The 15,667-nt window shown below is 45.5% G+C and overlaps 1 protein-coding gene across 1 annotated transcript in view; it reads right to left on the minus strand.

Moving 5' to 3' along the window:
- Window positions 1-15,667, minus strand: part of INTS9 (integrator complex subunit 9) — a 104,125-nt gene that overhangs the window by 61,384 nt on the left and 27,074 nt on the right. Inside the window, exons 4-6 of the mRNA XM_063123736.1 lie at window positions 14,143-14,205; window positions 11,688-11,827; window positions 8,210-8,296 (exon numbers count right to left, since the gene is read on the minus strand). Coding sequence (XP_062979806.1) covers window positions 8,210-8,296; window positions 11,688-11,827; window positions 14,143-14,205 — 290 coding nt within the window. The remainder of the gene's footprint in view (window positions 1-8,209; window positions 8,297-11,687; window positions 11,828-14,142; window positions 14,206-15,667) is intronic.

A 15,667-nucleotide genomic window follows, 5' to 3' on the forward strand; every position in this document is an offset into this window, starting at 1 on the left:
CGATACTTGAGGGAGGGCATTTCTCCCTATATATACCTGCCCAAAATTTGAGATCTGTCAGAGGAACCCTCCTCCGCGTTCCACCAGTGCGAGACATACGCTAAGGTGGGACGTGGGAGAGGGCCTTCTCTGTTGTGGCACCCCGGTTGTGGAATGCCCTCCCCTTGGAGGCCTGACTGGAGCCGATATTGACTTCATTTTGGTGCCAAGTTAAAACATGGCTTTTTATCAAAGCCTTTGAGGGCTAAATTTGCCTAAAGCTGCACCTAGTTTGAATTGTTTAAATATTTTACTGGTATTAGCTTGTTAACGGTTTAATATGTTTTTAGCAGTGCAAATTACTTGTTTCATATCGCTTGAATTTATTTTATCTGTGCGCCAACCTAAGATCTCAATGATATAAGGCAGGATACAAATGTTTTAATAAATCAGATAAATAAATAAAAACGGCTTCCTTACTCAAACACTCTGCTTCCTGTTCTCAAGACATAGAACAATAGAATAGCAGAGTTGGAAGGGGCCTACAAAGCCATTGAGTCCAACCCCCTGCTCAATGCAGGAATCCACCCTAAAGCATCCCTGACAGGTGGTTGTCCAGCTGCCTCTTGAAGGCCTCTAGGGTGGGAGAGCCCACAACCTCCCTAGGTAACTGGTTCCATTGTCGTACTGCTCTGACCGTCAGGAAGTTTTTTCTGATGTCCAGCCGGAATCTGGTTTCCTGTAACTTCAGCCCGTTGTTCCATGTCCTGCACTCTGGAATGATCAAGAAGAGATCCTGGCCCTCCTCCGTGTGACAACCTTTTAAGTATTTGAAGAGTGCTATCATGCCTCCCCTCAATCTTCTCTTCTCCAGGCTAAACATGCCCAGTTCTTTCAGTTTCTCTTCAGAGGGCTTTGTTTCCAGACCCCTGATCATCCTGGTTGCCCTCTTCTGAACACGCTCCAGCTTGTCTGTGTCCTTCTTGAAGTGTGGAGCCCAGAACTGGACACAATACTCTAGATGAGGCCTAACCAGGGCCGAATAGAGAGGAACCTCACGTGATTTGGAAGCTAGACTTCTATTAATGCAGCTGAAAATAGCATTTGCCTTTCTTGCAGCCATATCGCACTGTTGGCTCATATTGAGCTTGTGATCTACAACAATTCCAAGATCCTTCTCATTTGTAGTATTGCTGAGCCAAGTATCCCTCATCTTGTAACTGTGCCTTTGGTTTTTATTTCCTAGATGTAGAACTTGGCATTTATCCCTATTAAATTTCATTCTGTTGTTATCCTGATCCATAAGAGGCCCGGTCCTCTTACTCCAGTTTCCCCCAACCTATGGTGCCCTTTAGTTATGTTGGACTACAACTCCAATAATTTTAAGAGTTGTAGCCCAACACATCTGTAGACCACCAGATTGGGCAACGGCTGTCTTACTCTATACAGCACATAACTGAACTTTGAATCAACTAAGAAGATGCTGTGATGGGGCATGAAAGATGTTCACACTACTGACAAGTGCCGCTCTCTGGGCTCATCTACACCAAGCAGGATATTCCACTATGAAAGCGGTATGAAAGTGGTATATAAAAGGCAGGAGCCACACCATTGCTTTATAGCAGTATTGAAGTGCACTGCAGGATCTACACCAGTGGTTCCCAAAGTGGGTGGTACTGCCCCCTTGGGGGAGGTGGGATTGCATTGGGGGCGTTAAGAGTTAAGGGGATGGCAGGGGGGCGCTAAGAGGCAAGGGGGCGGCAGGGGGGGCGCTCGAGGTGGTCTTTTCCGAGAAGCGCCTCTCCAGAAGGTCTTAAAACCCAGGGACATTTTTATGGGAGAAGGTAGTTTGGTCCCAAGCCATAGAGGGAAAGAATACACTCATGTATTAATACTGTTTAAGAAGAGTCCTTTTAACGGTGAATTGAAATGTTTCAAAAGCACCAAAACCGTAATGAAGAGACATACCCTGCTTGGTGTGCCCTGCCACGCCGGCTGCAAAACAGAGGCATTTGCTCTCTTTTCCCTCCCTCCCTCGGCATGCCTGTGGCGGGTGCTTTGGATTTTGAATAAATATTAAATTAATAGTTACTATTTTGCATTTTATTGTTATTATTTTCCTTAGTGGGTTGTTGAAAGCCGCTATTCTGAATAATGATTTTTATAGGGTAGGGTAGGGGGGGCACTGGGCATGAGTTTGTGGAACCAAGGGGGCGGTGACCTGAAAAAGTTTGGGAACCACTGATCTACACTACTGCTTTATAGTGGTACTGAAGAGCACTGACAACTGTAGGGGGCCCAGGAAACATCTTCACCCAGCAGGATATAACATTATGAAAGCGGTATCTGGTCTGTGTCCATGGGCCCCAACAGTTGTCAGTGCACTTCCATACCACTAGAAAGCAGTAGTGTGGCACCTGCCTCTTACATACCGCTTTCATAGTGGAATATCCTGCTTGGTGTGGATGAGCCCTCTGTCTTGCAGTGTGGCCTCTGCCCCACTAGTTTTCTGGATTGCGCATGTGTGGTGGGAGGTTGTTCCTTCCCTCTGCAGGCATTATGGCCATGTCCCCACCAGACTCTATCAGTGCGGTTTGCTTAATGCCAGGCTATTGGACCTATGGCTCATTATTGTTATTTTTAATGTAAAATAAAGCGTACCCTTTTCATAGGAAGGTTAGCAGCTGCTTCCTGAACACACCTTCTCAATTTAGCAATCTGAAAATAAATGCGTCTTTATGATGACACCCAATCCGGGAGATCAGTAAGGAGGGTAGGGTGATTTGCAACAGCCTTGAGAGACGTTTCCTGTTTCCAACAAAAACTTATCAATGCTGCATATCAGGGTTGTTACCATGATGTCCAAAACTGGGAACTTGGAGTTGTTCGTGGGTTAAATAACCCCTGAGTTAAGCCATGGCTTGTTCTTGGGTTAACTTGGGGTTCTTTAACCCATGAACGACCCCAAGTTCCCGGGTTTGGACGTCACAGTAAGAGCACCTTTTATCAGCTTAGGCTGATATACCAACTGCGCCCTTATCTGGACAGTGATAGCCTAGCTACAGTTATCCATGCTCTGATAACCTCTCGTTTGGATTACTGCAATGCGTTATACGTGGGGCTGCCTTTGAAAACGGTCCGGAAGCTTCAGCTGGTACAAAACAGGGCAGCCCGTTTACTAACAGGGACTTGCTGGCGAGATCACATTACGCCAGTCCTTTTACAACTTCATTGGCTGCCAGTCCAGGTCCGGGCCCGATTCAAAGTGCTGGTATTGACATTTAAAGCCCTAAACGGTTTGGGGCCAGGTTATTTGAAGGAACGCCTCCTCCCATATGTACCTACCCGGACCTTAAGATCATCTATAGGGGCCCTTCTCCGTGAGCCCCTGCCAAAGGAAGTGAGGCAGGTGGCTACTAGGAGGAGGGCTTTCTCCGCTGTGGCACCCCGGTTGTGGAATGAGCTCCCCAGAGAGGTCCGCCTGGCGCCTACACTGTACTCCTTTCGTTGCCAGCTGAAGACCTTTTTATTCACTCAGTATTTTAACACTTAATTTTAACTTAAATTTAAATTATACTGTTTTAACTCTGTATTTTAACCTTATATCAATTTTGCTGCGTGGTTTTATCCTGGTTGTGCTTTTTATATTGTATTTTGTATTTGTATTTTTAACTTGTTGGTTGTTTTATGATGGTTTTAATTTTTGTGAACCGCCCAGAGAGCTTCGGCTATTGGGCGGTATAAAAATGTAATAAATAAATAAATAAATAAATAAATAAAAACTCTCGAATGCAGCATTGAAAGGTTGTTGCTGGAAACAGGAAGTGGCAGACATCCCCGCAATTAATTAACCCACAAACTGCTGGTGAAAGCCGCCGTTACGCCCGAACACAGTCTTCTTTTGTGATGGGCTCACACCGCATTGCCTCTCCTTGGCCTCGTCTCTGTGGCCAGATGCCAGCGCACAACCTCTGTCTAGGGTTGTCATACGTCCCGGAAAACCGGGAATGTCACGGTTTCCAAGCATTTCCAAAATGTCCCGGCCAGTCAGTCAAGAATCCCGGATTCCTGTTCCAGCCGGCCAGAGAAATTCTAACCTCCGAAATGGTGCCTTGAGCCTGCTCAGTGGAGTGTAAGTCTCCATACTGAAGTCTCTTCTAGCTTTTGAAAACTAGTGGAGAAATGTAATTTAGTGTCATTTTTTTTCTGTTTGTTTGCTTAAACTGTTCTTTGCTCCCCAGAGAGGTCCACCTGGTGCCTACACTGTACTCCTTTCGTCGCCAGCTGAAGACCTTTTTATTCTCCCAGTATTTTAACACTTAATTTCAACTCAAATTTAAATTTTACTGTTTTAACTCTGTATTTTAACTTTATATCAATTTTGCTGCGTGGTTTTTATTCTGGTTGTGCTTTTTATATTGTATTGTGTATTTGTGCTTTTAACCTGTTGGTTGTCTTACTATGATTTTAATTTTTGTGAACCGCCCAGAGAGCTTCGGCTATTGGGCGGTATAGAAATGTAATAAATAAATAAATAAATAAATAAATAAATATTATTTATTTGTAGGTGCTTAAGTACGTTAGGCTGCAAATCCTATGCATACTTACCTGGGAATAAGTCCTATTTAACTTAATAGGATTTGTTTCTGAGTAGACACACATAGGACTGCAGTGTTAGATAACTAAAGGTTAGAGAGGTTTCTTTCTTTCCCTAGATCTTTACATATTGTTCAGTTTTTTTAAAAAAATCCTAGCACCCGCCCTCCCCCCTCCACAAAAAAAAAATTGTCCCAGTTTTGTGGATTCAGAAAATGGCAACCCTACCTCTGTCTTACTCCCCAAAGAACCAACCTCGGTCTGGAGCAGTCATTCAGATTGTGTCACCGTTTAAAGTAGGGGAGTGAAGGATGTAAACGTTATATAAACCATCAAGACTCCATTTGAGTAAAAAAAAAAAGGAACCCCCAAAATGCCAACAGCAGCAGCAGCAACAACTCAACGGGGTTAGACGTCGCCGGCAATTAGCTCAGAGCGCCCTAGGTAATGGGGTAAAACGTAAGCGGCTCTGAGGAAGCACTTAGTATATTCCCTGCAAAGCGTTGGTTTAAAATGCTCCAGTGCTCTATATAATAAAGATAACAATTTGGTTGCATGAAAACTATTTAGGGCGGAAGCAACTGAGCTGAAAATGATAATGCAACGAAGCAACGCTTTAGGCTGTCATACGACACAGGGAGGAGGGAGAGAGCGAGAGAGTGCACAAGCGTCATTGTCAGGCCGTGACAACCACGACGGTTAACTAAAAATAAAAGCAGAACCAATGTTGGTGTTGTCTTCAGGCACAGGGTGCTTCATTTCCCATTGCTCTTTTTTTAAGCATCCTCACCTCCAGGAAAGAGGTTGACCGCAGTTCGCCATACGTGGGAGACCTAATGTCATGTCTAACCCTACTGCCCCTGTTTTGGGAGAAGGTGTTTCAAGTAATCAATCAGAATCAGATTTGGAAATAGAGGAGGCAGCGCCAGACACCAGCCAGCCTGTACCAGTGGGGGAGGAAAAACTTCCTGACTGTTAGAGCAGTACAATGGAATCAGTTGCCTGGTGAGGTTGTGGGCTCTCCCACACTCGAGGCCTTCAAGAGGCAGCTGGACAACCCTCTGTCAGGGATGCTTGAGGGTAGATTCCTGCATTGAGCAGGGGGTTGGACTCGATGGCCTTGTAGGCCCCTTCCAACTCTGCTATTCTATGATTCTATGATTCTATGATCTCTTCTCGATCATTGCAGAGTGCAGGACATAGAATAATGGGCTCAAATTACAGGAAGCTAGATTCCGGCTGGACATCAGGGCAAAACTCCTGACTGTTAGAGCAGTACGACAATGGAACCAGTTCCCTAGGGAGGTTGTGGGCTCTCCCACACTCGAGGCCTTCAAGAGGCAGCTGGACAACCCTCTGTCAAGGATGCTTTAGGGTGGATTCCTGCATTGAGCAGGGGGTTGGACTCGATGGCCTTGTAGGCCCCTTCCAACTCTGCTATTCTATGATTCTATGATCTCTGGGAGCCCTTCTTCCTACCACCTCCTGGCCTCAGGACATTGCACTGCTGTTTTCTGAGGACTCTGGCCTGGAAGCCCCAGTAGAGGCCCCTGTGCTGCTGAGGTCAACGGCTCCTGAAGCAGGCAAGGCCCCTCCAACTGGAAGACGGTTTTCCTAGTGAAGATGATCCTTGTGGCCCCTTCCAACTCCACATTTATGTGATTCCATGATTCCTGGAGGACCAAGCAAAGTACGGCAAAAGGCATTCAAGAGGCAGCTGGACATCTACCTATCAGGAATGCTTTCGGGTGGATTCCTGCATTGAGCAGGGGGTTGGACTCCATGGCCTTAGAGGCCCCTTCCAATGCTACTATTCTATGATTCAATGAGCTACCCAGACTGAGCCGAAGCCCTCCTTAGCTTTCAGTCTGGGGCTGCCTTTTGCTGAAGCAATAACTTCTATCCTGAGTTCCACATGGAGCTGTCCAAGGTGCTACCTGGAACCTGGACTTTGCTGGGTCCTCCAGGAATCATGGAATCATGTAAATGTGGAGTCGGAAGCGACCACAAGGATCATCAAGTCCAGCCTTCCTCAACCTGGGACGCTCCAGATGTGTTGGACTGCATCTCCCAGAATGCCCCAGCCAGCTGGCTGGGGCATTCTGGGAGTTGTAGTCCAACACATCTGGAGCGCCCCAGGTTGAGGAAGGCTGATCTAGTCCAACCCACTGCAACGTTCAGGAAAACCAATTAAACCATCCATGAGAGGTGGCTGTCCAGCCTCTTCTTAAAAACCTCCAGAGCATAGGCGTGCACAGCACATTTCATTAGAATGTGCATCCACGTAATTTTATTTATTTATTTATTTATTTATTTATTTATCTATTAAAGGCAAACATTTATTGAATACTCAATCATAAAGGACATTACTTTTATTAATTTATTAAACCCTGTAGACACTCTGTGTTCGGCTTGCCTGACCAGGAATGGGCCATTGCAGGTGAGCAGGGGTTGGAATGAGGACACACTCCTGAAGCCCCAGAATTGGGGGTGGGGGGCTTTGTGGTGACACTGGTTAGAGGAGGGTCTTACGAGGCGATATTAACCTTTGGGGGCCCTCTTCCTGGCGTCATTGAAACATGGCTTCTGGCAGAGAGACATTATTGCTTTCGACAGTAGAGTGTGCCTGGGCACACCCCGCACACCCCTTGTGCACGCCTATGTACCTGACAGGTGGTTGTCCAGCTGCCTCTTGAACGCCTCTAGTGTGGGAGAGCCCACCACCTCCCTAGGTCATTGGTTCCATTGTCGTACTGCGCCAGCTACGAGGGGACAGGGACCTCGGTTCCCAGTAACCAAACCACAGTATGGCCCTCTAGTCAGTATCTAGTGACCATAGGACTGTGCCCAAAATTACATAGATGTGGCTTCACTGGAAGGCTGGTAACGTTTAAAAAATTTACTTGTTTTGCTTATCTTAAATTTTCTACCCTACGTTCACTGCCAAAAATCTCTCAAAACTGCTTACAAAACACAATTAAAAAATGTAATAAATGCAATAAAGCAACCCAGCAAAACAGCACATAGCTAAAAGCCCTTTAGACACCGTCTGCAGCTAATGCCTTTCTATAAAGCAAAATCTTAACCAGCTTCCTAATTAAGACCCAGCCGGGATCCTAACCCTAACCCTGAACACCCCTTGTGCACGCCTATGCTCCAGAGATGGAGAACCCACAAACCCCATTCTGAGCTGCACATGCAGCTGTCCAGGGCGCTACCTGGACTTTGCCTTGCTTTGCTTGGTCCTAGTAAAAACCGAACCTTGCTTTGCCCAGCTGGAAACTGAACTTTGCCTTGCTTTGTTCTGCCTTCCCAGAACCTGAACTCTTGCCTAGAACGCCTCCATCCCCTGGCTTGGATTGGAATCTCATCCGGCTGGGACAACTACCTGGAATGGAATGTCAGGTCATCCTGTGAGTCCCCCTGAGATTGGTGCCAGTGACGGCAGGAGACAGGGCCTTTTTGGTTGCTGTCTTTGGAACTCCCTCCCCGGAGAATCTCACTTGATGTCATCTGAGAACCTGATGGCTGAGGAACTGGGTAGGAAAATACACTGTAAAGGTGGACGTGCCCCCTCAAAGAAATCCTACAAAGGGAGCTAACCCTTTTCGGGGAGAGGACAGAGGATCCTAACCTTTGTGCTTCTTTATTCTTCCACAAGGAGGCAGACTGAGCCTTTGGAACCCGCTCAATGAAGTTCACCAGCTCTTCCATAAGAAGCCTGCAATCAGGAGTAACATTATCAGAAACCTCAGATTTCAAACGCAAGAGGAAACATAGCTGATTGTAGTCACACACTAGAATAAGCATCCCCCAGGGAGAAGGCTGTGCTGAACCCCTCTTCCCTGACATGCGAGTTTCCTTCAAGCAGCAAGGGCGTTTTCCCCAAGACGAGAATAATTCCCCCAGTGGATCACAAGCTGAATGTGAGTCAGCAGCGTGACGCGGCTGCGAGAAAGGCAAATGCGATCCCAGAAGGTGGGACTAGATGAAATGGGCTTAAGTTACAGGAGGGCAGATTTTGTTTGAAAATAAGCAGAAATGCTGTAATAGTAAAACCAGTTCAGTAGAATCATAGAATCGTAGAATAGCAGAGTTGGAAGGGGCCTACAAGGCCATCGAGTCCAACCCCCTGCTCAATGCAGGAATCCACCCTAAAGCATCCCTGACAGAGGCTTGTCCAGCTGCCTCTTGAAGGCCTCGAGTGTGGGAGAGCCCACAACCTCCCTAGGTCTTTGGCTCCATTGTCGTACTGTTCTAACAGTCAGGAAGTTTTTCCTGATGTCCAGCTGGAATCTAGCTTCCTTTAACTTGAGCCCGTCATTCTGTGTCCTGCACTCTGGGAGGATCGAGAAGAGATCCTGGCCCTCCTCTGTGTGACAACCTTTTAAGTATTTGAAGAGTGCTATCATGTCTCCCCTCTATCTTCTCTTCTCCAGGCTAAACAGGCCCAGTTCTTTCAGTCTCTCTTCATAGGGCTTTGTTTCCAGACCCCTGATCATCCTGGTTGCCCTCCTCTGAACACGCTCCAGCTTCTCTGCGTCTTTCTTGAATTGTGGAGCCCAGAACTGGACACAATACTCTAGATGAGGCCTAACCAGGGCCAAATAGAGAGGAACCAGTAATGGAATAAGTTACCTAGATGACCTCCTTGCTAGAGGTCTACAGGGGATGTTCTGTGCTTTATATATGGAACAGGGGGTGGATAAGATTGCCTAAAGGCCCCTCCAGTGATTCAAACCCTGCAAACCCAGCTTGAAGTAATACTGGGTGGGTTACAGGAAGCATACAACTCCCCTGTTAAAACAGCTCCACTGGCTTCCTGTTTGTTTCCGGGTACAATTCAAAGTGCTGGTTATGACCTATAAAGCCCTCTACGGCTCGGGTCTAGGTTATCTGAAAGGCCGTATTCTCCCTTATGAGCCTGCCCGTGCTTTGAGATCTTCAGGGGAAGCCCTTCTCTCAGTCCCACCACCATCACAGGCACGTCTGGTAGGAATGCGGGAGAGGGCCTTCTCGGTGGCTGCTCCGGGACTCTGGAACTTTCTTCCCAGGGAAACTAGACTGGTTCCCTCCCTGGTGTGCTTTAGGAAGCAGGCAAAGACTTTTTTGTTCTGGCAGGCCTTTGGTGAATGATCTGGACCTCTGTCTCTGCCAAGGACTTTTAAAAGCATCACTTTAAATGTTTAAATGTTTTAATACGAGCCTGCCCATGCTCTGAGATCTTCTGGGGAGGCCTTTCTCTCAGTCCCACCAACATCTGAGGCCTGCCTGCCTGATGGGTACGCAGAAGAGGGCCTTCTTGGTGGCTGCTCCAAGGCTCTGGAACCCCCTTCCCAGGGAGGCTAGGCTGGATCCCTCTGTGCTACAGTTTCGGAGGCAGGCAAAAACTTTTTTGTTTCAGCAGGCTTTTGGAACTATACTGGGCCTGTGTTAATGTAGTGGACACCCCCCGGTTTTAACCTGTTAGATTTTTTTTAAAAAATAACATTTTTAAAATTTTTACTGTAGGTTTAATTCTATTCTAAATTTTGTAAATTTATATTTATATGATTTAATTGTACATGTTTTAATTTTGTGAACCGCCTTGAGTCCCAGCCCTGGGAAAAAGGTGGGATATAAATAATAATAATAATAATAATAATAATAATAATAATAATAATAATAATGGAATATGTTTAATATAGTTTTAACTTTTGTAAACCTCTATTTATAGGTTTTAAATGTATATGTTTTAAATTTTGTAATGCTGCCTTGAGGCCCAGCACTGAGCAAAAGGCGGCAATTAATAATAATAATAATACAGCCCCAAAGTGGTAGAATCCCTGACTTCCCACTCAATGTAGTAATTTGTGCGTTCAGCAACTTGCAAAACTAACGTACCGTCCGAGGCTCCCTGTCTGTGCCTCACGTGTCCCAGAAGGACGTCACAGTCTTCCGCGAGGACCTTCCTCCAACGCTTCACCACTCACATGAGTTTGTCAAGTGTAGGGTGACCATATGAAAAGGAGGACAGGGCTCCTGTATCTTTAACAGTTGTTTTGAAAAAGGAATTTCAGCAGGTGTCCTTTGTATATATGGGGAGCCTGGTGAAATTCCCTCTTCATCACAACACTTAAAGCTGCAGGTGCCCTGCCCTCTTTTAAATCTGGTCATTCTAGTATAGCTCCTGCAGCTTTAACTGCTGTGATGAAGAGGGAATTTCACCAGGTTCTCCTTATTTATTTATTTATTTATTTATTATATACATTTGTACATTTATATACAAATGACACCTGCTGAAATTCCCTTTTCTATGCAACTGTTAAAGATACAGGAGCCCTGTCCTCCTTTTCATAGGGTCACCCTAATTTAATCCCATGAATTCCAATGGCGTGAAGCACGTTTAAGGCTGAAATCCAACCTGGGAGTGCGTCTCATTGAACTCAATGGCTCAGTTCAGACAACACGTTTCTCCAAAGTGGTTTTCACACCACCTTTGAGAAATGTGTTGTCTGGTGGAAAAACTCCACACAATGGTGGAGTGGATTTTTTGGAAAACACTCTATGCTGAACATCCACACTGTGCAGAGGAGAGTTCCTGTACAACTGTTGTGTTTTGTGCTGTCTGGCGGGCTCCGTGGAGTTTTCCATTGCATTGAGTGGACTTTTCCCATTGGCTACAGAGTTCTCTGGCAAGAGCGGCGAAAGGAGTGAGTGCCACTCTAGGAGAGCTATTGGGATTGGTTTTTTTTTTAGCAGCAATGGCTGATGGGATACCTTTGGGAGGAGTGAGGGAAGAGGTGCTGTCAATCAAAATTCCCTTTTCTATGCAATTGTTAAAGATACAGGAGCCCCGTCCTCCTTTCCATAGGGTCACCCTAGTCAAGTGTGCAAGTCAGGGTAGGTTCACATTTGGGAAGCACGGAGTTAAAGACACGCAACCGCGTAGAGCTGGGGAGAATCGCTCGGCTTGCTCAACCCTCGTCTTAAAAGCCTCTCAAGAACATTAGGAGCAACGTTCTTCCTCCCGTGCTGTTCTCTTACACCTCCCCTTCCTCTCCCCGCGCGCCTTCCTTCAGCGGCGGATGAAAGGTCGTTAGATTAAACGACGCTAAGTGGATTTTTCTTACCTGCCAATTTGAACCGTCGGCTCCGTGGCGTAGACCGTTCCGGTGAATCCAGTGTGTTCCGTGATGTATGGCAAGGCCATCATGCAGTGGTAATTGGAGATTAGAATCACGTCCACCATAGCCAAGTCTATCAATTCCATCTGAAAATGAGGGTGAAGAACATTAGGCACCGTTCAGAAAAACAGATTCTTAAAACCTCTTCCCTTTCTCTCTCTCTCTCTCTCAAAACATCTAGATTACTTAAAAAAAAAAACAACTAACGGAAAGTTTTAAACATTGACGGAAATGGCCTTCCTGTTATTAGGACTTCTCACTCGCATTTTCCCATCTCCGTGTCTAAACCACAACAGGTCTCACGGCGTTTGATCCTATTTATTCACAGTATTTGTATGCTGCCTGATCACAGTGACCTCTGAGCGGCTTACAGCAAGAAAACCTTAAAGTGCAAAAACACATTTATTTGTTTATTTATTACACTTTTATACCGCCCAATAGCTGAAGCTCTCTGGGCGGTTCACAAAAATTAAAACCATGAAGAGCATAGTAAAACACAACCAACAATCTAAAAGCACAAATACAATATAAAAAGCAAAACCAGGATTAAAACCACACAGCAGAAATTGGTACAGGTTAAAATACGGAATTAAAACAGCAAAGTTTAAATTTAAGTCAAATTAGGTGTTAAAATACTGGCTCCCTTCTTGATGTGTTTTCGGTGGCAGGCAAAAACATCCTTATTCCTGCAGGCCTTTGTGGCATAATGTCGACCTCCATCTATGCTTTTAGACTTTTAAAATTTAATATGTATTTTAAATGTGGAAATGTTTTAATATTGAAACTTATTTAATTGTATTTTTAACCTTTGTATATTTTTACTTTTAGCATTTACTTGTATATGTTTTAACTTTGTAAAGCCGCCTTGAGGCCCAGCATTGGGCAAAAGTCAGGACAAATAATAATAATAATAATAATAATAATAATAATAATAATAATAATAATAATAATTTCTTACCCACCTCTCCCTCTTCTATAAATTTTGTATTTATACAAAAATATAAAACACATAAAACTGATTAAAAACATAAAACCAATACATTATTAAAATCTTAAAATCTTTTAAGACATTTTAAAATCTGACTGGGTAGGCCTGCCAGAAGAGATCCGTCTTTATAGCTTTTTTAAATTCAGAAAGACTTTTAAGCTGGCGGATCGCTCCCAGCCAGATAATAATAATAATAATAATAATAATAATAATAATAATAATAATAATAATGGGCAATTCATGAAATTCGTTCTGCACCCCTAGTTTATAGGAACCACTTATAAAGGGGGGGGGGGAGCAGGAAGGACTAGACCAGGGGCTATATTAGCTGGGTCCAAAACGTGTTGTGATTCAGCACTGGAACTAAATGTGGCATCTTCAGAACATTTTCTGGATGTGGGAAGAGGTCCGTGGAGCCTGCCAGGTTGAAAAGGATTTCTTTTTCTTTTTCTTTTTTGGCATCCCATGATAGGAACTGCAATTAGAAATATTTACTGGTAAGGCTGTAACACTGGTGATGTCAATTTGGAAAACTTACCAGAAACCTAACCTCTAACTCAGTTATTATGGAGTAGCTAATGGGATTCAATAGTCATCAAGTGGAAAACTATCTGCTCACGAGGGTCAGACCATTGATTTGGAGGTAACGGCAAAGAAATGGCTCAAAAACATTCATGTCCCCCAGTAACCAATTTCTGACCTGGCTGGGTTTTTCAGATGGGCCAGAGTGGGGGCGTGAGGTCATAGAATCATAGAATAGTAGAGTTGGAAGGGGCCTACAAGGCCATCGATTCCAACCCCTGCTCAATGCAGGAATCCACCCTACAGCATCCCTGACAGATGGTTGTCCAGCTGCCTCTTGAAGGCCTCTAGTGTGGGAGAGCCCACAACCTCCCTTGGTAACTGGTTCCATTGTTGTACTGCTCTAACAGTCAGGAAGTTTTTCCTGATGTCCAGCTGGAATCGGGCTTCCTTTAACTTGAGCCTGTTATTCCGTGTCCTGCTCTCTCTCTCTCTCTCTCTCTCACACACACACACACACACACACGCACACACACACACGAGGCTTGAAATGAAACACTTCAAGAGAATGTCTCTCCTCGAAGTTCTACTTCCTCTGAAATCGAAACAGGAGCTGTAAGTGGTTTGAGAAATGGGTCGGAAAGTCGTCTGGCGGCAGTGTGATTTCCATAAGAGCCCATCGTATCCTCCTGTGAGACGTAAATATTCTCTCGAGCGAGGCGGATGGGCCGGGAGTCCTCCGACGGCAAGCTGTGTGGAAATGAACACAGGAGCAGCAGGCGGTAGGGGTGAGACCCTCCGGGATCACGCTGCGGTTCCAAAAACTTCCACCATTTGCTAATGAAAGCCAGCAATTTGGGGCTTCAAGCCCCCCCCCCCAAGAAGACTCACCTCTGGCAGGCAAAACTCAGGAACGGAATCCACAAAGGCACGGCCGGAACAATCTTTCAGCTCCTGTGAAATAGGAAGAGGAGAAAGAAGACATTTAAGCAGAAGCAACAGACGAGGACAAAATCCAAGGAAACTGGTTAAAAAACAGAAAGCAGAGAGTAGGAATAAATGGTCAATTCTCCTGATGGAGGGAAGTAAATAGTGGGGTCCCACAGGGATAAGTAACGGGACCAGTTCTTTTCAACTTGTTCATAAAGGATCTGGAATTAGGAGTGAGCAGTGAAGCTGCCAAGTTTGTCGACAACACCAAATTATTTAAGGTTGTTAAAACACAAAGGGATTGTGAAGAGCTCCAAAGGGATCTCTTCAAGCTGGGAGAGTGGGCGTCCAAACGTCCAATGGAGGCAAGTGTAAAGTGATGCATGTTGGGGCAAAAAACCCCAACTTTAAGTATAACGTAATGGGATCTCAGCTGGCGTTGATCGAAGAAGAAAGAGATCTTGGGGTTGTGGTGGACAGCTCCATGAAAATGTCCACCCAGGGTGCATCTGCTGTAAAGAAGGCAAACTCCATGTTAGGAATGATAAGAAAAGGAATTGAGAATAAAATGGCCGGTATCATACCGCCCTTATACAAATCTATGGTGCGACCACACTTGGAATACGGTGTGCAGTTCTGGTCACCACACCTAAAAAAGGATATTACAGAGCGGGGAAAAGTACAGAAAAGGGCAACTAAAATGATGAAGGGGCTGGAGCATCTCCCCTAGGAGGGAAGGTTACATCAACTGAGGTTGTTTAGCTTGGAAAAAAGGAGGCTAAGGGGAGACATGATGGAGGTGTACAAAATTATGCCTGGTACGGAGAAAGTGGAGAGGGAGTCATTTTTCTCCCTCTCTCATAATACTAGAACCCAATGGGGTCATCCCATGAAGCTGATGGGTGGGAGATCCAGGACAAATAAAAGGAAGGGCTTCTTCACACAGCGTGTAGTTAAATGATGGAACTCACTACCACAAGAAGTCGTGATGGCCACCAATCTGGATGGCTTTAAAAGCGGGTTGGATAAATTCCTGGAGGCAAAGGCTATCCATGGCTACTAGCCCTGATGGTTGTGTGCGATCTCCAGTATTCAAGGCAGCAAGCCTGGGTGCACCAGTTGCTCGGGAACATGGGTGGGAGGGTGCTGTTGCACCATGTCCTGCCTTGTTGGTCCGTGGCCGATGGCCGGTTGGCTCCTGTGGGAACAGAGTGCTGGACTAGGTGGAACCTTGGTCTGATCCAGCATCAGGGCCCTTCTGATGTTCTTATGTTCTTCACATGAATGGAGGACACAGCACCACATCCTGGGTTTTTACCTCCAATGATTCAAAGAGAGGATTGCAAAGTAATTTGGAAGCAAGTGCTGTGGGAAGAGATGCAGACATAGAGTCGGGCTCTCGCTAAGTGACCAGGCTAGTGCCAACTTCCAGGTTCCTTCCCAGGTGTGGTGTCAGTGGTGGGCAAAGTCAGGCAACCGCTGGGGT

Source organism: Elgaria multicarinata, chromosome 4, assembly GCF_023053635.1.
Source record: "Elgaria multicarinata webbii isolate HBS135686 ecotype San Diego chromosome 4, rElgMul1.1.pri, whole genome shotgun sequence".
In the NCBI taxonomy this organism is placed as follows: domain Eukaryota; kingdom Metazoa; phylum Chordata; class Lepidosauria; order Squamata; family Anguidae; genus Elgaria; species Elgaria multicarinata.